The 21676-nt window shown below is 38.5% G+C and overlaps 1 protein-coding gene across 1 annotated transcript in view; it reads left to right on the forward strand.

Moving 5' to 3' along the window:
* Positions 1 to 21676, forward strand: part of PAPPA2 (pappalysin 2) — a 153933-nt gene that overhangs the window by 114802 nt on the left and 17455 nt on the right. The window contains exons 16-19 of the mRNA XM_088153871.1: positions 1262 to 1475; positions 15452 to 15620; positions 17372 to 17504; positions 20592 to 20701. Of these exons, the coding sequence (XP_088009997.1) occupies positions 1262 to 1475; positions 15452 to 15620; positions 17372 to 17504; positions 20592 to 20701 (626 nt within the window). The remainder of the gene's footprint in view (positions 1 to 1261; positions 1476 to 15451; positions 15621 to 17371; positions 17505 to 20591; positions 20702 to 21676) is intronic.

The following is a 21676-nucleotide window of genomic DNA, read 5'->3' on the forward strand; positions in this document are numbered from 1 at the left end:
ATCCTTTATTACTTCTCTTTGAAGTTTTATCTAGTCACTTCCGTGCTGTTGCCAAGAAAACTGCATGGATGTGCCCAAGAAATCACCAGAAGTTGAGCTCAATGTAAGAGATTCTTTACATGTTATAATTATGGTGACAGCAGCATAATTATGGGGGGGGGGTCCATTATTTTCTTTCAAAGTATCTTTGATGAAGCTGAAGTACTGGGGAGGAATTGTGACTGCAAGTGGGAGACACATCTATCCCAGTATGTCCAAATCAATGCTCCATCTGGAGATTTTGAAATTCTGAGAAAAAAAAATTAACAAATGCTAAGTATTTTAAGGAGTTAAGCTGCTGTCCACCAGACCTTGTAATATATCCCTAATCCCCATTTCCCTTTCTCTGAATTTGGCAGCTCTGAATGAGACACTGAATTATTTGGAACTTTTCTTTGCAGTAAATACTTAAAAGTTCCCAGTGAACATATAAGTGCAACAATTTATGGATGAAATGTAAAATTAGCTTAGGCTCCTGGGAAGTACATGGTTCTTTGGGTTTGAGGAAATGGGATCTTCTAGACCCTTCAGTGTAGGCAAGATCAGTGTAGGCAAGATCACTCAGAATCTTGGAATGCACCTGTACTTTAATGCAGTTAGGGTATGGTAACAAAATCTTGAAAGCCTGTCAAAGCCCCTCTCTACTTCAGCTTATACCTACCACAATCAAAGCAAAGTTGTTTTTAGTTTCTTTCTCATGCTTTACAGGACTCAGATATCTTTTCTATAATGGCTTGGCAATCCCCTCCCCTTTCTGAGTGAAACTCACATTCCATCACACCAAGCTGTGAAGGGCATCTCTCTCCTTCACAAGCGCCAGCCATTATACTGGGGACTAAGGATACCTCTTTCTGTTCCTGATTATGAATGAAAGATGCAGTGTGACTACTTGCCTTGCAGTGTTATTGCTTGCATCTTCCAGAAAATAAATGTGGCATTTGCCAGATAAAAGCTGTATTTCACACTGCCAAAGAACAATAGAGAAAGATGGTGCAAACAGAGAGCTTAGCATTTCCTATTGTAACTATTCATTGCTATTGTATACTGTGCATACTACTTGGAGACAGATTGAAGCAGCCTAAAAGTCTGTCCAAATAAACAAATAAAGGGTGAGGGTAGAGAAAACTGGGCCAGAGTACAATTCAGCCTAAGGTTCAAGATAACTGGTTATCCCACACTCTGAGTAGGTTTGTTTCTTTTTCTTTCTCTTGCTTGAAATCAGGGGTTAATCAGTGGATCACCTGCCTGGAGGATGGACTCTGGTCACTTCCAGAAGCTTACTGCAAACTGGAGTGCGACCCTCCAGGCCCAGTTGCCAATGCTGAGCTTTTGCTACCTCGATGCAAGCAAGGGAATCATGATGTGGGATCTGTCTGTCGCTACAAGTGTAAGCCTGGATACCATGTAGCAGAAACAAAAGATGAAAAGCCCAGGAAGTGAGTAGCACCATGTCTCCTGTTGATATTTCTTCTGCTCTGTCTTCTTCCTTAGCATCAGTACTTTAATTTTGAGTTCTTTGGAGCTCTATAAGCTTTGTATTTTGCAAAGGTATGATGGATGTTCAGTTTTATTACTTGCTGGCATTGATTAGCGTAAAAATGACAAGAGGAGATTAAAATAAATCAGCTGAGCAGACTATAAAGGCAGCCTCATCTAGAGTGCATTGTAGTAGTCTATAAAAGGGTAGTGATGAAGGCATGAATCACTGTAGCAAGGTCCTCTCACCCGCATCTTATGTAAACCCTCAACTACATATTATATATTCTATGTATATATGGGTACTATATTCAAAGTATGTAACTGATCCATAAAATAAATGCAATTAAATAAAATATAAATAAAGTATAATTAAAATATCAGAAACAGAATTAACAGTTAAATTTGGTGATCAAAATCATTTTTGCCCTTTTCCTAAATATTGGGAGAATGGGAGCCTAGCCCTCCCCTTGGGGAGTGCATTCATAGCTTAGGAGTAACACAGGCAAGGGCCTCTTCTATGTATCAGAACCTGAGCTTCCAACAGTAGGGGGACCTTCAAAAGATCCTCTCTGGCTGATCCAAGTAATCATGCAGATTCATAGTGGGAGGCACTAAGTCATTCAGGATTTGAAAGGTCAACACAAGCATCTCTATTTGGATAGGCTGTTGGAAACCAGTGCTGATCTTTCAGTACATATGGTACATGTGATCCCTTTATCTTGCACTGGCCAATAGCTTGGCCCCCACATTTTCTACCAATTGTACTTTTCAGAAGTACGGCTGCATAAAATAAGTTGCAGTAGTCAGGGTAGATTGTAACTAAAGTGTAGATAGCCATTATATGTACTGAATGCATATATTCAGAGAAAGTGTTCACCAAATGTACATGAGGGAATATATACACAAAAATGCATGTATCAGGAAGGATCCACATAAAAGTACATATGAATGTTCATGTACAATGTGGTGCAGGAATGTTCTGAAGTGCACTTAATGCTGAAAAATCACTGAATAAAATCAAAATGAAAAGTTGTGCTGTCTCTGTGGAAACCATGAAGTTTCATTGCTTTCATTTGAATCATGTTTGGAAATGAATTATTTCTGAACAAAAGTTTAATCAGATAAGAGCAACACGCTCTGTGAAAATAATAATTAAAAAGGTTGAACACTTATGGAAAGTGGGGGGGCAATTGGTGTTATATTCTGAAACAAGCATTGACATTTGAAGAGCAAAGGTGGAAGAAGCTACGTGCTTCACATTGCAAGGAAGACAAGGCTGATGTCATATGAGATACATAGCCCTTTCTCCTCCTCCTCTTCTATAATCAGGGCTTCAAATATCTATTCAGAAATGAATCTGCACACAATTCATTTTTACATTAAGTGCAGGTGTTGCTATATGGATGAAGGAATGCAAATGCTATCACAGATCTCCACTGGCAATGGAAAGTCAGTTGGAGGTTATATGTTTAATATGCCCTTTCTGTGTTTTAAATGCAGAGGAATGTATGTGCCTTCTCTAGTTTGTCAGATTAGGGCATGCCCTTGACTCTTCCACCTGCTTCACTCATGTTCTGGTCTAAGTTACTGCTGTATACTTAATATTCTGTGAGCATCTTTCCATTAGTGCTAAATTTCCTCTGGTTAGATAAATTTATTTTTAATGTTCCAATTATAGTTACAGAAAGATGTACACAGATTCCTGTCTCCTGATCTTGTGATTGGGTGCTTTGAAAGAATCAAAACAATGATTACATTCAGAAACATGAAAAATAATTAGACATTAAATATGAAAAGTGGTTATAGGATTGCTGTAGGTTTATTCCCTTTTTTGGCTGACAACGTTTCTGGGAGGCTATGACTTTTCTTTGAGAGGCAGAAAAGACTCAGCTGTTATAGTGAACCATTGGGGGAAAAAGTTTCTTCTAGATTGTAAATATGTCTTCACTCCCTCATTTACAATAGGAAAAACATGCTAGTTTCCCTCATACTTCCTGTATGTATATGTATCTGTGCACATTTGTCTGTGGTTTTGCAAAGAAAATCTCAGAGGCTGTTCTGAAATACAGTAGTTGATTAAAAATATAAATTTAAGTCTTCAAAAGCTTCTGGGTGCCATGACACCAGACCCTGTTGCATTCCAAATCCTGAGAGTTATAAATGGTGGCATGCCAGCAAATGTTTGTTCAATCACCTTTCCCAACACTAGTGAACATAGTATCATGGTGCTACATCACATGGGTTGAATGAAGGAAGATCAATAACACATATCCAAAGATACATTGGAAGCTTCAGGAACAAAATACTGAACCTTTCTGAGGGAGGTGGAGTGGAGGTAGACCCAGCTTCATTTCAGGTGCTGTGTAATGGCTGACTTGAGCTTGGGAGGCAGAGCAAGATAAAAATTTTCTCACAAGTTGCCCCATTGGGCTGCTGAACCACTTCAGATGTTTCCCAATAAAGCTAGAAACATTGTGGTCTAAAGGAAAAGTTGATTTGCAATCCAACAGCTTTCCTAGCTCTCCTAATTGTGTTCTTTTAATTAGTTATGACAATGTTTTAATGCAGGACAAGCCCAGGCATTGATTCTTGGCATCTTGAGAACATTATTGAATCTACTAGTACCCCAGGATAATGTGAGCCATTGTAGTTTTCACAATAACTTGGAGTAATACTATATTGGATGCCCCAGATATTGTATGAAATCAAAATCAAATGCTAAAGGGAAGCCCACTGCCTGCCAAAAATAATTTTTTTCCCAAGCTTCCTCAAACTTGGAGCCATCTTAACTGGCTGCTTACAGGTAGTCCTCACTTAATGACCCTAATTTGGATCGGCAACTCTGCCACTAAGCAAAGCAGTCGCTAAGTGGAAAATCATGTGACCATGACTGTGCTTTCCAGCTGGAAAGAGACAGGACTACTCAGTTTCACACCTTTGGCTTTTGTTTGTCTCCCAACCACTCCCCTGCTCTTTGGAATGCTCCAGTACCTGCTTACTATCTTGTACACATTGAAATCCCTCTCCAATTTCTTTGCTTTGGCGGGGGGGGGGGAGGAGGGAGGGTCAGGCAAAGGAGAGATTGCCTACAGAAATCACTTGCTTTTTTTCCTCCTCATCCCCTTCGCAGAGCAGAGAGATTGGAGAGGAAGAGATTTCAAGCGAGTATTGTAGGCTGCCGGCATGATCGCATTGCTTTTGATGTGTAGAATTCTAAGAATATTCCTTCTACCATTGAGAAGTAGGTGCCATTGAACAACAAAAGACTTCTCTGTGTTCTGTCACATAGAATAATCCTGGATCCATACAGTGATATCCCTTAAATGTCCTGAATCCAATCCTTTCTTTTGCTTCCCATTCTATCTATTCCATTCATAAACAACCACATAATGTAAACTACTACTGTATATTTAAGATTAGGCTAATTTACAAGTGACAAAATTACATTTGTCAAAACTCTGTTTTTTATGAAATACAAAATTCTAGATTTCCATATTTATTAAAATGATATTTCTCTGTTGATAAAATTTACATTGCTCATCATATTAGCACATTCACAAGATTGGTCTTCCTTTGCAGTATAAACTTATCATTATGTTTGTAAATACTTTATTTGTAGGTTTGTGGTTTTCTGTCCCCTTAAGTTTATTAGCTAGGTTTGCTAAACAATGATTGCAACAGGGGAGAAAGGCAAGATGGATTGAATCTGCACCACCATCCCCTTTGCCACCACCACTTTTGGTTCAATTTGTTGTCTTTTAAATATTCCCCAAATCTGGTTCACAGACTATCATCTGATAACTCAGAAATATGCATGTTCATATTTTAAGAAACAGATTTGTGTGGTTGTGTGTATTCGAATTATTGTTGACTCCTGGCGACTGCCTGGACAAGTCCCTGCAGTTTTCTTGGCAAGATTTTTCAGAAGTGGTTTGCCATGGCCTCCTTCCTCAGGCTGAGAGAGTGACTGGCCCAAGGTCACCCAGCTGGTTTCATGTGTAAGGTGGGACTAGAACTTACAGTCTCCTGATTTCTAACCTGGTACATTAACCACTACACCAAACTGGCTCTCAGAAGACAGATTACTTGTGACTAAAAGCTAAAGACAAGAGGAACTGTGACAGTGCTCATGTCTGTCTGTCTGTCTGTCTGCTCTTTTCCCTTGAAACCTTCTCTTCACGCTTACCCTCTCTCCTTTTTCTTTCTTGGTGAAAGCAGGAAAGATGCCTAATTACAGTACCTTCACATCCTCACTTCTCCCAGTAGGCCTCCTATTATCCAAACAGGCAACAACTCAGATCTGAGTTAGAAAAGAGTAAAAAGAGGTGGATATGGGGAAGGCAAATGGAAATAAACAGAGAGGGGGCTGGAAAACTTTCAGAAAGGCCAGTGTGGGTGAATTAGGATACAACTAGGATGGTCAAAATGTAGCTTGGCAGTAAGACATCTAACATTAACTGGAAATGTATGCAGGACTTTTCATGTTTTTGCACCAAAATAATTCCAGGGACTGTGCCAAGTAAACCCATTTTTTTCCCCTCGAAAAACGGCATTCCAAATAAATTATGAAAATCATATTCATGTTTGCTTGTTTTTACAAAGTAAACCTGCTCATTTGGCAAGATTTACTTTCATATGCTGAAGGTTTCTGAATCCTGCCAATACCGTATAAAGTTACAAATCACAGGAGGATTTAGTCACTGTGTTTCCAGCTTTGACTGTTATAGCAAGAGGGACTTAATTTTACTCCATTGAAGGATAGTCCTAGATGCAACATGTTCAAAGGCACCTCCCTTTAACATAAATGTGTACAGTCAAGCAGAAAAGATGTGGGCAAACTAAAAGTGAAGAGCATGGAAGCATTGTAAAATCAATTTTTATCTATATTATGGATTGCAGCTAAAAATGAGAAAGGAAAAATAGCAAGGAAGTTGGGGACAGAAGTTATATTCCTGGAGGAATGCAACTGTTTTATAATGCCAAGGATTACTCTATAATTGCAACATTTTCTTTAAACAACCTACCAGCCTTTTTCTTTAAACAGCAGTATTAAGATCTTTGATATTTTATCCAGAAATACTAATCCAATGGACATTCGTAGATTTTCAGGAAATGACCAAATCATAATTGGCCAGAATTTAAAGTATTAAAGAATGTTAATCCAGTTTTTTGCAAACCTTTGATAACTGAGGCAGACTTCTAATTTGCTTGAAAATAGTGGCAAATTTTATTCTTGCATCTCAAAAAGTTTGATTTTATATTGTATAAGAGTAAGAACTCTGTAGCCTCAGTGGAGACCTTCCCCTAGAATTCCTGTAGGAGTCTGTTCCAGGCACACCTTCTCACCAGGTGAGTAATTCTGCCCTTCTCTGCAGTATGATTTAATGGCTATATTCTCACAATTCTTTAACCCAAGACTACCAGCACACAACTGTGATGTTCCCACAGCATGGTATGGACTAACAATTATACTGTATTATGGCATAATGTTATAGCACACTGTATAAACCAGGCTAAAACAATGGCTTGGTTCCCACATTTTGCTGAATGACCCAATCCCAATTTAGCTCTAATCTAGTGTATGATGTGAAGCTGACTATTCAGTTCTTGTTAATGAAAAGCTAAAGTAGAATTGCCCATCACCAATGGAGGCTATAGAAGACATACTGAGGATCAGATGGCTCAAATTCTGTTAACTCCAGAAAATGTTGCCACTGCTGTTTTGCTTCTCTTAATGGGAATGCTATGACTAGTAATTAAGACTTTCTTTTAAAGTAGCCTAACTGTGGAGACCCAAGAGTTTGATTCAGACCAGAATAAGTCATAGGATTTAGAGTATCAAGCCATAGTGTAAAATGTGTAATACAGAAGAAAACAGTAGTTTAAAACTGCTTCCATTTTTTTCTGCTTTATATCTGTAGACCAAAAGTTTGAGCTAGATGTATATGTCTTCCATCAATTCTGTGTTCCTATTTCTGTGGTGGCATCAACCTTTGGAATTAGACAGATGGCTGTAATAACATGTATTTTTGCACAGCTGTATTGTATCTAACTTTTTTGATCTATTTATTATGCTATCAGTTAGGTATTCTGTTTACTGGCCAGCAATATTTAAATATGAAAATAAACCAAAAATTATTTGTCAGTTTAGCAAGCATCACATCCCTTTGGAATGAGCTTAAATTGAGCTTGTACCTCTTTCTTGGGTATCGCTCTTATCCTTGGATGCATTTTATTCTTCACACATATCAACACACTGTACCCTGATACTCAATCCATTGCATAGCATTTAGAATTGCTTTCTAGCAGCTAGAATGCATTCAAATCTGACATTTTCTTCAGTCATATGGATAGTGGATAATAAGCACTGGTTAAAATCAGTGTTCTAGTGAGAATTAATTTGCTGAGTCTGAGCTTGGTTGTTTTCTTGCAAATGTTTCATTACTTGGCTAGGTAACAGCACTGAAGATGTTACCTAGCCAGGTAATGAAATATTTGCAAGAAAACAACCAAGCTTAGAGAACCCCAAGGACTCGACAGTTCAACCCTAAACTACACATATTCTCTTCTCTTGGTAGTTAATTTGTCAAATATCAATAAAACTTTGTATATTGACCTGGGACTTTCCAGTTTACTCCAGTCCTATTGTCATGACAAAAATCAAGCATTCTTCTTGCAGCTATTATTGACTCCGCAGAAGAAGCTTCCATCAGTGACACAGGGTTGGTGGACTTGTTTTTGTTAGGGTATTGGGGCACGTAGAAACATCTTTTTTTAAAGTCATCTGTGTAATTCAACTCACTACTGGAATACATGCAGAAGCTATTTATTTATTTGTTATTTATTTGTTTGCCAGAAAAGCATATGTGTGAAATATATTTCCATTCTGCATGCTTTACTATATGTTTATATATTGTATATATTTACAAATGACAGTTTTATAATCGATTTTTGCCTAAGTCTACCACTAAGGGAGGGAATGTTGCCACAGACCACCCTTTCCCAACATAAAAACTGCCTCACCCCCACATGATAGAATATTATCCTTATAATTTTTGCTCTTCGAGTGAAGAATTAGATGTAAGGGGGGGGTTGTTCCCCATTAATGTTTTACCACACACTGAGAAATGGTGAGAGAATTGGATACTATCAGGGTGATCAGTTTTATTATAATCCAATTTACTATTGACTACTTTTCTTTCTTTTTCCTCCTTTGTTGCTTGGAATAATTGAATCTCCTGCTCCAACAGAGCATGTTGGTTTAGGGACTAATTTATTGCCCTTTTTCTTGGCACCCAAATCTGGCCACTGTTAACATCCATTTGGGAAATAGCCAGCTGTTTGCTGTACGGGTTGTGATGTTTTCAAGATTGACCTTGAGGCCTGCACATCAAACGCGGCTGTAGCAGGGTCTCATCCATCATCTTGTGGCTTTCAATGTTGCCCTTTCAGTGTTGGATGGATTTTTAGAACTATTTTACTTTTGTTCTGGCTCCATTGCTAATCCTAAATAAATGTCTGTTTTTAGGATCAGAAGAAAGGCTAATGGCTCTGTTGCAAAGTAATGTTTAGAGTGAGTTTTAAAACTCTTGTTCCCACTTCCTTTCTTAGTCTTCTTGCTTGATCCTTTTTTGGTGCCTCTCAGTAAACTGGATGCTTAGTTGGCTATGTGAACAGATGCTTAATTCCCCTACACATACAAGCACACACACAATGTTTCAGGGTTAGGTAAGGACACACATATTTTTCAGGCACCTGGTGATTTTCTTTAGAGGATTTTGCTGAGGATTAATGTGTCAGAGTGAACTGCACAGACTAATTCTTGCATCAAGCTTTACTTAGGTACAAAATCACCAGGCGCTGTAACTAACTTCTTTGTGTTGTTTTTTAAGGAAAGATACTTATTGATGGCTGTTGGCTAGTAAGTGGTGATATACTCTGCTCAGTAAGGGGCTGATAGAAACCATTTGGCAGTTTAAATAAAGACAGTGAGAAATAAGTGCTTTTTTGTAGAGCTGGCAAAGAACCATTTTGACAAGCAGCATTTTGTTGTTTATGGATACTGAGTCAGCTTTAAAGACAATCACTAGGAAGAGTCTATGTGCTTGCTTTTCCCTATTCAGTCTGTTTCTGAGTAAATAAAGAAATAAATATTGTATATACTTCACAGTACAGACAATAAATTCTCTAGTGATTGTTCTTGGAATTTCCAACTGCCCAGGGCAGTGGGAAGTGCAAAACTGTTGTTTCTTTCCACCTTGAATCTCCAACAACAGCATGCTGTTCTATTTTCCAGAGCTACTACTGTATTGAGATTACTAAAGCCAGTGTTACTGAGATTACTAATGTCATAATCCAAGTACTTTAGTGATGGTATAGACAGCCAGGAGCTGCTGCTTCCCTGCTTTTGTTTGTGATCCCCTCGAGCTTTCTTGCCTGCTCAAAACAATCAAAGCCTGGCTTACTTGTGGATGGGTTCACCACAGGGTGAGTATATCTTGTCATCAGTATCGTAGGGATGGTCACACAAAGGGAATTGAGGTACTTGTGGACCTGCTGGAGAGCAAAAGTAAAGGCTAAGAGTTGAAAGGAAGAACGCAGATAATATGCTTCCAGGAAAATGGCTGCAGAGGGCTTTCTGTTTGCTTTGCCTGGAGGGGAAACATGGATGTCTGGCTTGGACCCAGAGATATTTGAAGAGTTTGATCGTTGTGAGTTCTAACAGACACTGCCCCTTACAGGCTAATGAGCCCATTGGAATGTCACTCTCCCTCTGATTCTACTCTTCTTCAAACGTTGCAGCTCGGTGCTTGGCTTAGACATTCATATGAGTTTATTTTTTAAAAACTCCTGGCAGTTTAATTTGGGAATGGAATTGCTCTCTGCCCTCTGGATAGAGTAAGTGGAATAAGTTCATTCTAAAAGTAAAAAAGAGTGAGCTCAATCAAGAATACCATAGATAAGAAATGAATTCATGCATTTCTACCTACACATATTAGTTGCTTTTCTCATTATGAATGAATATGTATTTTAAGGTCTCACGTATATCAGTGTCCATTTATCTTCTTTGATGTTTCGTTGTTATGGAAACAGCATTAGGAAAGAACTACAGTGTCAACTAGTGGTGACATCTGTGTCTCCAGAGCAATTGTTTCAAATAACTGACTTTCTAGTTTTCATACTTTTTAATGGAACTTTTAAAACTTCTCCAGTCCTACCTGCTGAATTTCCCTACCTTCTGTCCTACTCCTTTGTGAAATGCTTACTATCTAAGATATAACTGCACAGGAATCATTTTTCCCCTGCAGTGCTGCATGGATGTTGCTGCATGTAGAAGAAACAAAAGAAAACCAGTGCACGGGTACAAAGAAGAGTAATTTTTATTTTTTTTTAAAGAAAGAGTAATTCCATGTCTCCCTCTTGCATGCCTATACTGGGATACAACTAGTCAAGGATTTTATTTCCCAAACTGGCCAATAATATATTTTGGAATTCTCACAGTGCAGTATGAATTTTTTTTTTCAGCTAGTATTTGGTGCTCAGAATGTACTAAAAAATTTTAAAATATGGACTGCCAGATTAGAATGAATTCAGCATCCTATATGCTCCAGAGGCTATCAAAGCAATTGCTTTCTTGTGTATTTTACTTCTTGACACATTCAGTAATACCTAGTCTAAGGAAGAGAGAGTGAGTAATAATTGTTGATAGATCTATTCTTTATGAATTTGTAAAGCCATCTAAGCCAGTGGTTATAATTGCACCTTGTGATAACAATTTCAGTAAATTGAGTGGTGAATTAATTTCCTTTTTCTGTCTTGAAGGTTCTGCCAATCAGATTTCATTAGTATTGGCTTTATGAAAGAGGAAGATCAAAATCTCTTTACCCACATAAGTGTCTACTTTGTCCTCTCTAATGTATGCTTACACTGAACTATCTTGCAGAATATATAATAGCTATAAAGATTGTAGAATGGAAGAGGCCTGTAGATAGAAAAACAATTTCTGGAAGAAGTAGTTGAGGGTCAACAAGCAAAGCAGTGATGCTTAATTGCTTATGAAATCTAGCTTTGAAAGTCCATTAGAAAAATGCTGAAAAACAATTAAATAGATAACCCTGATATGTTTGCCACGTCTCATTAAAAATGTTTACTTGGATCTTCCATAACCATCACATTTTATAAACAGCAGTTATATCTCAGACTGGAAGAAATGTTTGAATATAATGGTAAATCATATTTGTTGAGGATTTGGGGTTTATTATTCATGAGCAGACAGAATGCTGTGTGATCTACTGCTTAATTCTTTTATCAGCAGAAGTAGCTAAACTAACCAGACATCCAACAAACTAACTAGAATCCAAAGACAGAAGAGGTTTTCTGTTTTGGGGTTGTTATGAGTGGGATAAACCAGGCTTTTTAAATTTCTAGTTAGTTTAGCTACTTCTACTGGGTAATAGTGAAATGGATGGCACTTCTCAGGAGTGGTGTCAGGATGCTCAACAGTTCTGGTTTATTTTTATGTCCATAATAGACCCCACATAAGTCCTATACCAAGATCTAAATCTGTAAATGGAATGAAGGGATATTATTATATCTGAAATTCAAGGGGTAAATAAAGTCAGCTTCAAGCAATGGAGCATGCAAGTCATGCCAGGGTGATTTTATACCAGAGTGAGGCTATGATAAACTTGGAGCTTTAAGGTTTAAAAAAACACAAGAAGAACTTATGTAGGACATGAAAGGACATTTACACAGTTAGATGATTACATAGGTTTTTATCTTAAAAGACAAGATTAACAGCTAGAGCAAAAGACATTTGCTATTTGCTTTAGTCAACTTCAAGAATCAAGGAATCTCCTGCTTTGTATCTAGGGAAAGGTCTAGAACTTGGCAGGGGACAATGCAGAGCTGAAGAGCCGTCTTGGGAGTTCATAAATTGTGGAGCCTGGATTAGGAAGAGATCAATTGCTTTAGTAGGGCAGGCTATTGAAAGGTAATAAAAGTAAAAATAGGTTCCTCTTGCCATACGTCTTTTTTTTAAAGACATTTTATAGTTAATAACTGCTATGTTTATTAATACTAGAGTTGATTTTATAACAGTAGAAACTATTGGCTTATTGCTCTTCAGAAACAGTAGTTCAAGGAACTATCTGTAGATGGGTCTTAAGTCCATGAGCAGATGTCTTTCATTAGATCCACCAGAGAGCTGCTGCTTGTCATCATCCTCAGTGAGGGCTTCATGGCTATGCCTTCACCAGGTCAGAGGCTTCTGGGCTGTCTTCCTTTGCAATACATTATATAAGGTTTTGACAAGGCTAAGAAAGTGAACGGGCAGCTTTCCCACCCCTTTTCTTATGAAGTATAAAGTAAAGCAATATTGTTCAGCAGCACAAGTTGCCGTTCCTGTATTTTTTTATTTTTATTTTGTTGGCCACAGAACCTCTTTTCTTTACCAGAGAGATATTAACACGTTGGACAGAATTCAGAGGAAAGCCACAAAAATGACAAAGGGCTGGAGAGAGTAACTTCACAGAGGCCTCTGTGCCAAGCCAAAACTGTATAGTTTCAGGATGATGAAGAGAAAGGGGCACAGGAACTGGCTGTATGTTTCAAATGGATTTGAATAGGAATCAGAGAAGGGGGCCTTGTTAGGGAAGTTGCAAAGTGGAATTTGTTTCCTTGTGGGAATATGAGAGCCTCGAGAAGCCCGAGGCTGAAGCAGGGCAAGCAAACATCCTTTTGGATTATATGGAGCATTGGGGCACAACATAGCTGGCTGTGCTCCTGGCTAAGTGATCCTGCATCTGTACAATTCAAAGGCTGACGTCTCTCCCCCAAAGATAATACTTTGATCCAAGTCAGAAAGCTGATGCTCAGGTGTGCGTAGTTCTGATTTCTAAATTATACTTCTAAAGTATCACTTTAATTTATTCTGATTTGGTAAGCAGGATTATTACCCTTGATTATGCCAACATTTTCTGCAAATATTGCAGTGTTTAAGGTGTGGTTCTTGTGTCTCTGAGTCACTGTAGATTCTTTGCTTAAAATAAAATCAATCCACGTTTTCCAAAAAATATCAAGGTGCAAATTCAAAGGAAATCATGCAGATCAGAACTACAAATTGCACAGATGTTGTTTGTAAGTAAGATGCTCTGTAGTGCAGTATGAAGTTACTGCTTTTTAAAATAACCATGTGTTAAAATGTACTGTTATAAAATAGCATTCAAGTTAACATTGTTGGTCTGCTAATTTGCAAAGTGCCTATGAGTGATTAGCATTGTTGTAGTACATTGTTTTATATTTTGCATTTGGCTTCTGAGTGGCATACTAGGGTTTTCAGTCCTAAAAATAGCTGGACCCAATATACAAATTAAATTTTATTTACTTGTAACGTTGCCATGTACTTGATATCCCTTTGCTGTTACATTAAACATTACATTACAGCAGCCACTTTTGCATGAGCTCCGGAGACTTGCACAGCCTTTAGGCTTCAGTTTGTACATTCCCTCTTCTTTTATGCCAGCCTGAAATGTAGTGCTAAAACCAACTTTTCCCCACATCCTATTATAATTAGGACAACTTAATTTTGTGTATTAATTTTGCTACTGAGAGCACAAAAGTCTTGTATGACCTTCCAATAAGTTCTTGGGGGGATATGTTTCCATACTATTCAGAGAAAGCAGCCAGTCCATTTTTCACCCAAGTTTCGGGGCGGGGGGGTTGGTTTGTTTTTTTTTTAACACATAACTGATCATGGAGCCCTGAACTCAGTGTGATGTTAGGACAATGGCCTTATTGGCTGACACAGAGTCTGACTGAGTCTTGGAATGCTCAGTTTTGTGTACTTAGCTCTTCCAGTGCTCCCTGCCTGGTCAGTCTCTGCCAGCACAAATCTGGGCTTCCATTATGTTGCTGTTTAGATGCCTTCATATACTAAAGATCCTTTCTTCCCCTCTCTGTGGTATGTTTTCAGATGAATCATAAGGAAGTAGACAATTGCAGTGTCTTGCTCATCTTCCATTACTATTTTTTCTTTCTTTTCTCATTTTGCTTTCTAATTTCCCTTGTTTCTATCTTTATCTTTTGCAGAATGCTGAATCATCAGCATGCAACATTCTTTAGCACAGCTACTTCTCCCTCCTTTCCTTTAGCTTCTTGGTTAAGACTTTAGTCACTTACCTTGCATGTAGATTTTTATTTTATTTTACCAGTAAAATGCATTTTCAGGAAAAGTTTTGACCTCATCCCTGTCACTCCCATGTATTTTACAATAGCATTCTATTGCTTATATCAAAATTTCTAAAATCATGTGCTGTGCTCCTATAGCATTTGATAAACATGCTGATTTCTGAGCTTGCTCTGTTTTCCAGCAAAACATAGTCAGGGCTGCAATGCAAAGGCATGTTCCAAATTCTCCACTTGCTGTTTATTGGAGGAGCTTATTCTCACAATGTGGAAAAATAAACCTTTCACATGAAGGGTCGGAATAAAAAAAATAAATATATAGACAGTTCTGTTGGTTATGGTGCGGCAGTACAGTGGTGTCTTCCAGAAGTAAACGCAGCCATGTTCAGAACATGTCCTTGGAGGCTATGAAATGTATTAACAGAGTTGAGAAAAGCAGGAGAGAAAGCACAGGAAAGAACTAGCTATGGGAGGGGCTTGAGATGCAGTTTTGAGCTAAAATTCTTTTGTATTCCTGCCTGAAGTAACCCGTCTAGATAGGAGAGGGAAGGAGAAGGTGGACGTCACAGTGGAATTTGTACTCTTTGCTTGACAGAAGTATTCAGACTGGGTTGCATTCTTTGAGATGCTAGACCTGAATTCCAAAAGCCATCACAAAATACTGTTGATGGCTTAATTTTGGGAGTTGTTGTTTTGATACAGGGGTGCAGTAAAGTAACCACTTCCTCTTTTGTTCCTAAATCCCCAGAACGTTTCTGAATATCCACTGCCTTGAAACTGGCTTCTGGGAGGAAGGGAGCTGTGTTCCTGTGGTTTGTAAACCACCCCCACCAGTCTTTGAAGGGATGTATAACTGCACCAATGGCTTTGAGCTTGATAGTCAGTGTGTGCTCAGCTGTGGTCCAAAGAGTAAGACGGTAAGTTTATGGTCAGGTTGCAAATAGTCCAGATGTGATGGAAAACCTGAGTGAGGAGGTCCAAGGTCATAGGGAGAGGGAGAAGAATCTCAAGCATCTCCTCAGCCTGCAGCCTGAGCATGTGAAAACTAAGAGGATGAGACTGGCACCACCCTAAGGAATTCAGAGTGTTTAGTTGCTGTCGTTGGGGTTAGAGTTAGTCTGGTTAGATTCTGTCTAGTAGGTATAAGCTAATAAAGTAACTGAACTGTTCCTGAATCCTCCCACTGAGTTTCTTGGCTGAACCTGACATCAGGTTTCCATTGGGTTGGGAGGCTGAATTTTGGCCCATTTGGCAGCTTCAGCTTCAGTTTTACCAAATGCTGACTGCCATATTTTGCCCTGCTTACTTGCATCTCTTGAATTTGGTTTTAATCTGTAATAAAAGGAGAGTGAGCAACTGGGCCTGTTCAGCAGTGAGAGGGGGGAAGAGAATTTATTTTCCTGCCCCTTCCATGAATTCCTTATAAAACAATCACACCAATGTATTACTCATTAATGAATGTAGAATGCAGGTAGTCCTTGCTTACCGACTGCCTCATTTACCAACCATTTGAAGTTACGATGCTGCTGAAAATAATAACTTTATGACTAATGCCTGCATTTATGACTTTCATAGTGTCTGTCAGTCAGGTGGTCACCATTACAGTCAGTACGCGTTATCCTATGCCTGACCTGTTGTTTTTGTTTTTTCCCCCTTGCAGAGCATAGAGATTGGAGAGGAATGGATTACAAGAGAGTAAGCAGGCACACAGTGGGGAATACACACTGAAAGGATTGTAGTGGTGCTTGGGGCTGGGAGCCATGAGTGTGCTATGCAAACAGCCCAGTGTGTGCCTGCTTACTCTCTTGTAACCCTTGCCCCTGCTCTGTGGGGGGGGGGGACAGGTCAGACATAGGAGAAATTGCCTACAAAGATTGCTTGTTTTTTCTCCCCCCCCGCCCTTCGCAGAGTGGAGAGATTGGAGAGGAAAGGATTACACGAGAGCAAGCAGGCACACAATGGGGAATACAGTGAACTGTTTGTGTAGCGTGCTCACAGCTGCCAGTGCCAGCACATTACTTTCAATGTGTATTCCCCATTGTGTGCCTGCTTACTCTTTGTAATCCCTTCCTCTCCAATGAATATCAATACAAACATTAATTCCCTTCTTGCTAATTATCCCAGCGCTGGGGTGAACATTCCAAAGGGTGGGGGGAGTAGGGAAAAGGAAAGCACAGTCATGGTCATGTGATTTCCCACTTAGCGACCATTTCACTTAGTGATGGAGTTACCAGTCCCAATTGTGGTCACTAAACGAGGACTACCTGTATTTACTTTCCTTGATTCTGAATTTATAATACATGTTAAAATGCCATGGATTACATCAGTGTGTGTGTCGGAAGACTGAAGAATACCTACCACCTGCCCAAAAATCTTACTTTAGATTTTTGAGATTGAAAACTGATTAATATCAATTCTAAGGATTTTCCCCATAAAACCTACAAAACTAGTACATAGCATTTAATGGATTTTCTACCAAATGGGCAACAATAGTACCAATAAAAATACTGACAAATCACAATCACAGTAGAGCATTTGTACCAATTTTATAAAAGCCATATTTGGGCAATTAAAACTTGGGTGACGTTGACTAGAGCGAACTTGGTAACAAAGAGGGACTTTAAATACCAGGGAGTTCATGAATTAACCTGGTTCTTTTATGCTTCAGCTTCCAATCCTTTGCACTAAAGATGGCTTGTGGACCAAGGAATTTAACTTATGTGAAGAACTGCAAGGAGAGTGTGCACCACCGCAGGAACTTAATTCAGTGGAATACAATTGTGAGCAAGGTTATGGAATTGGTAAGGTTTACAGTTTCTGACCATCCCTTTCACTTAAACTCTGCTATCAAGTTCTATTTGCAGATTTGTGGAATAGGTTATATTTGAGGCTTCAGTTTCCAAACTTGTTTTAAAATTAATGGTCTGAAATGTTTACATTTATAGCACGTCTCTGTTTTCTTTCTACTTTAGCTTTCTGCTGCTGTTTTAAAATCAAATATTCTGCTTAGACATTCATATTTGCAAAACATCTTATTATCAATAGAGCTTTACCACAAACAGTGATTCAGAGCACTCACAATAGGGACAAGAAGGTATTCACAGGTAGGTCCCACAGACAAGCAACAAAAACATTTTTCTCTCTTTGATTCACATTAAATGTTTACTTTGGAAACCAGGAAGAATGGAGGGTGGTGGTGATAGAGAGGGAAGTGGTATAATTATCAAAAGGAAAGATGAAATAATATGGAAAAGGCTGCATAGCCTAGTTCTTACGCATCTCTCCCAACTGTTAGCTTTATTCTTAAAGCAAATAGTCTTTAATCCCTGAATTTTCTTCCATTGAGATTAAGCTGATGAAAAACATCTCCCCGCCCCTGAGTTTTTCCAAGAGATTAGTACATGCAGAGGAGTCTTAGATATAAAATAAAAATTCATTATTCATAAAGGATGGGAATATTAATATAGATCTCAGAAGCTTGCTGTGATATGTTAAGTTATCAGAAAGTGACTTTGGGAAAGAAGAACAGCACTATATCAACCATAAAAAATGATGAATCTCTTTATTTCCTGTTGCTTTAGTTTACAAAAAGAAAAAGAAGAAAAATACAAACAAAGGGAAAAAAGAAGAAAGAAATTCTGTTTTTAAACATCAGACCTTGATCAGATTGGATATTGATCAGTTTTTCCCTTATGTCAGTAAAGATATAATTTATAGGATCTGAAGAGAAACCGGAGTATCCAAGATAATGAAATCAACGGCCAACCCTTTTTAAACATGCTCTGGGGTGTGCTGTAAGCATGTTAAGAAACTTCTGTTGAATTAATATTAGCTTAAGATTGATGAAATGACTTCTGAGTAATGCCATGTGGGACAATGATTATGTGCTGAGATTTTTCTAGCCATGCTTCTAGCTTTTTCAAAGCAGATCTGAAACTGAAATTGGCAAAGAAGAAATAGGTGCAATAAGTAGCTTTGAAAACCTGTACTCCGTGATATTTAATATTCTTTAGGACCATTAATCACAGATTTTTAACATAGGGTATTCCAGTTCTATTCCTTGCATGTAACTGATGCTCCTTGATTGCCTGTTAAAAATACTGCAGATTTTGAATAATCCGAAATGCTGCTCCATATTGATAATAAATCAGGAGCTTTACATGAAGCTAATGCATCTGGACCAAATTGTGAAATCAAAATATGTTTTAATTGAATACACTGTCATTCCACAGTTTTAATTGAAATTACTTTTGCAGGAACTCAGACTTTTAAACAACTGGGTTAGCAATAAGTTGACGTAAAGTGTTAATAGCCCATGATTCAAAGAGAGAGAGGGGGTGGGGGGTGGGGGTTCCCTGCCATTATCATGTGTCATACATTTATCATATGAATAAGATCAAAATTGTGATTCCATGCCAAGATCTTCCATATCTGCTTTGCAGGCTTTCACGCTGGAGTTACAATAGAGTTTTGTATAAAAAGGGTCTTGATTGCTTAGATTCCATAGAGAAATGGAGGTCAAAATGTATACCCAGTAATAAAGTTGAAAGTCTGGAAAGTTAAAGCTTCTCATCATGTCCATAATTTAGATAAAGAAAACTAGAGGTTAGTCCTCCCCTTAAACATTCTTAATATTAAACTGCTTAAAGTACATTAAAGATGGAATTCCTCTGGGTACACAGATTAGTCTTGAAGTATTTTCATTTTCAATTACCTGAGTAACCTACAGTTTACCAAAAGAAATCAGATGATAGCTTGTACAATCAGTGGAATCTTTCAGTCTTTTATATCACAGGTATGAAAGCAAGTTAGAAAAACTTTATTCAAAAGAGCATCATTATGAACTTCCAACTATATAGGTGCATGGCTAGATATTACAGTAGGATCTATATTACATTTACCTATCCAATCAACTAAGGACTGAGATACAATCAAGCTGGGAATCTGATGTAGGATTGGAAGGGGGAGGAGATAATATTGTGCATGTATAGCTTTTGCAAAGTGATATCTTTTGCATATATTTTTGCTTAAATATTTATTTCTTCCAGACTGTCAAATGTAAAAATGGAAACAAAATTGTAGGAGGCAAGAGAAACAGGGAGCAATGGGGCAAGGGGGACTTCAGTTACAGGAAATCCTTGCTTAACTACCACAATAGGGACCTGAAAAATGGTCATTAAGTGGAGTGGTCATTAAGTAAGTCACCACATGACTGGACCTGATTTTACAACCATATTTATGACAGTCGTTAAGCAAATCACGTGGCTTGTAGGCGAATCCACTTCCCCAATGGGCTTTTTTGCCAGAATTTGCTTAACGACCATGTGATTCACTTAACATGATTCGCTTAACGACCATTGTGAAAAAGGTTGCAAATCGCGATCACATGACTGCAGGGGTGGGGTGATGGTTTACGATGGTGATAAGTGTGAATACAGGTTGTAAAGCACTTTTTCCAAGGCTGTTGTAACTTGGATCTGTCGTTAAACAAATAGCAGAGAGGCAGTGAAGGACAGGAAAGTCTGGCGTGATATGGTTCATGGGGTCATGAAGAGTCGGACACGACTTAACGACTGAACAACAACAACAACAACAAAACCTGTACAACTAATAACTGTTGTGTGGAGGTGGAGGGGAAAAAAATAGCATCCTAAGCCCTGGGATGTCATGTAAGCCCCAATCACGTGATCTAGATTTTCTCTCCCTCTTTTTTTTTAAATCAAAGATTCTCACAAACAAGTTGATGAATGAAGTCTCATATGTACAAGAACGATATATTGTTTTGTGTTCTCAAATTGGAGATCATGCAAATCCTCATGGAAGTCCATGGCATCTAAATATCTCTCAGTGGAAATTATAATCTGCTACCTCTCTCTTTTCTGTTCCAGGGGCTGCATGCATACCTTCCTGTCTGTTTCTTCCAAGGGATCCTGTGACATTGCCTGAAAATGTCACTGCTGATACCATGGACCATAAATTAAAGCCTACCAAAGTCCAGGTAAAAAGAAAGGGAAGTGCTACAACTTTGAAAGTGGAATATATTGGCTTTTAGTCTGCTTGCCTGGAACTGTGGAAAGTGTTGACCTAAGGCCACAGATTCTTCCATGATCTGATGTATCTCTCCATCCTGCACTGCAGTTTCTGTAGGAAAGGTATGAGAGTGATTAGCGAGTGTGGCTAGGAGCAAAAGAATTCATGGAAGAAGTTGTTTTTGAAAAGAGCTTAAAGCAGTGTTGTTCAAACTTGGCCACTTTAAGATGAGTGGACTTCATGGCTGGCTGGGGAATTCTGGGAGTTGAAGTCCACTCATCTTAAAGTGGCCAAGTTTGGACAACACTGGCTTAAAGGGTTATGATGTGCAAGATGCCCATCTTCCTCCTTTCGCTGGCTGCATATCAGTATAGCTTGGATTTCCAGTTAAAGGTGCAAGTTTTTTCTCCATACTTACTTAATACACCTCTTCTCAGTGTGTACACTTGGGATTCTAATGTTCTGAATATTTTAAAAAGAAACTTTCATTATCAAAACATTATTACAATCATCCTGAACTGGAAAAGCAAAGCTACATTTTTATCTGGGGAGAATGTCAATTATTCTTTCCCTTTTTAAGAAGTCCAGTCTAGGCCTAGTGTTTGAAAATGATTTGGTTGTGGCTGCAGAGGGTAGCTTTGGCCACAAGCTGTAGGTAACAACCAGTGGAATCCTGTTGTTCTGTTTTTGACTTGCAAGATTGATGTCAGCCCAACAAAGTAGAGCAGACTAAGAAACCAATGCCATATAGGTCAGGACTACTTCTTTTGTAACCGCTATAGTAACAGAATCTTACAAGTCTGAATGTGCTTCCCCCTCCCTTACTTTATCTTCATGTGAACTAGAGTGGGCCTTGTCTGAGATGTTTACTCATGTTATTTTCTTGGCCTGGGCTCAAGCCCCTCTTATCTGACCATTGCCTTGGTAATGGCTCTTCCTCCTG

The sequence above is a fragment of the Python bivittatus genome, unplaced genomic scaffold (assembly GCF_059951505.1).
Source record: "Python bivittatus isolate LINGU-HERP-01145 unplaced genomic scaffold, Pbiv_v1 ctg000700_np1212, whole genome shotgun sequence".
Lineage (NCBI taxonomy): Eukaryota > Metazoa > Chordata > Lepidosauria > Squamata > Pythonidae > Python > Python bivittatus.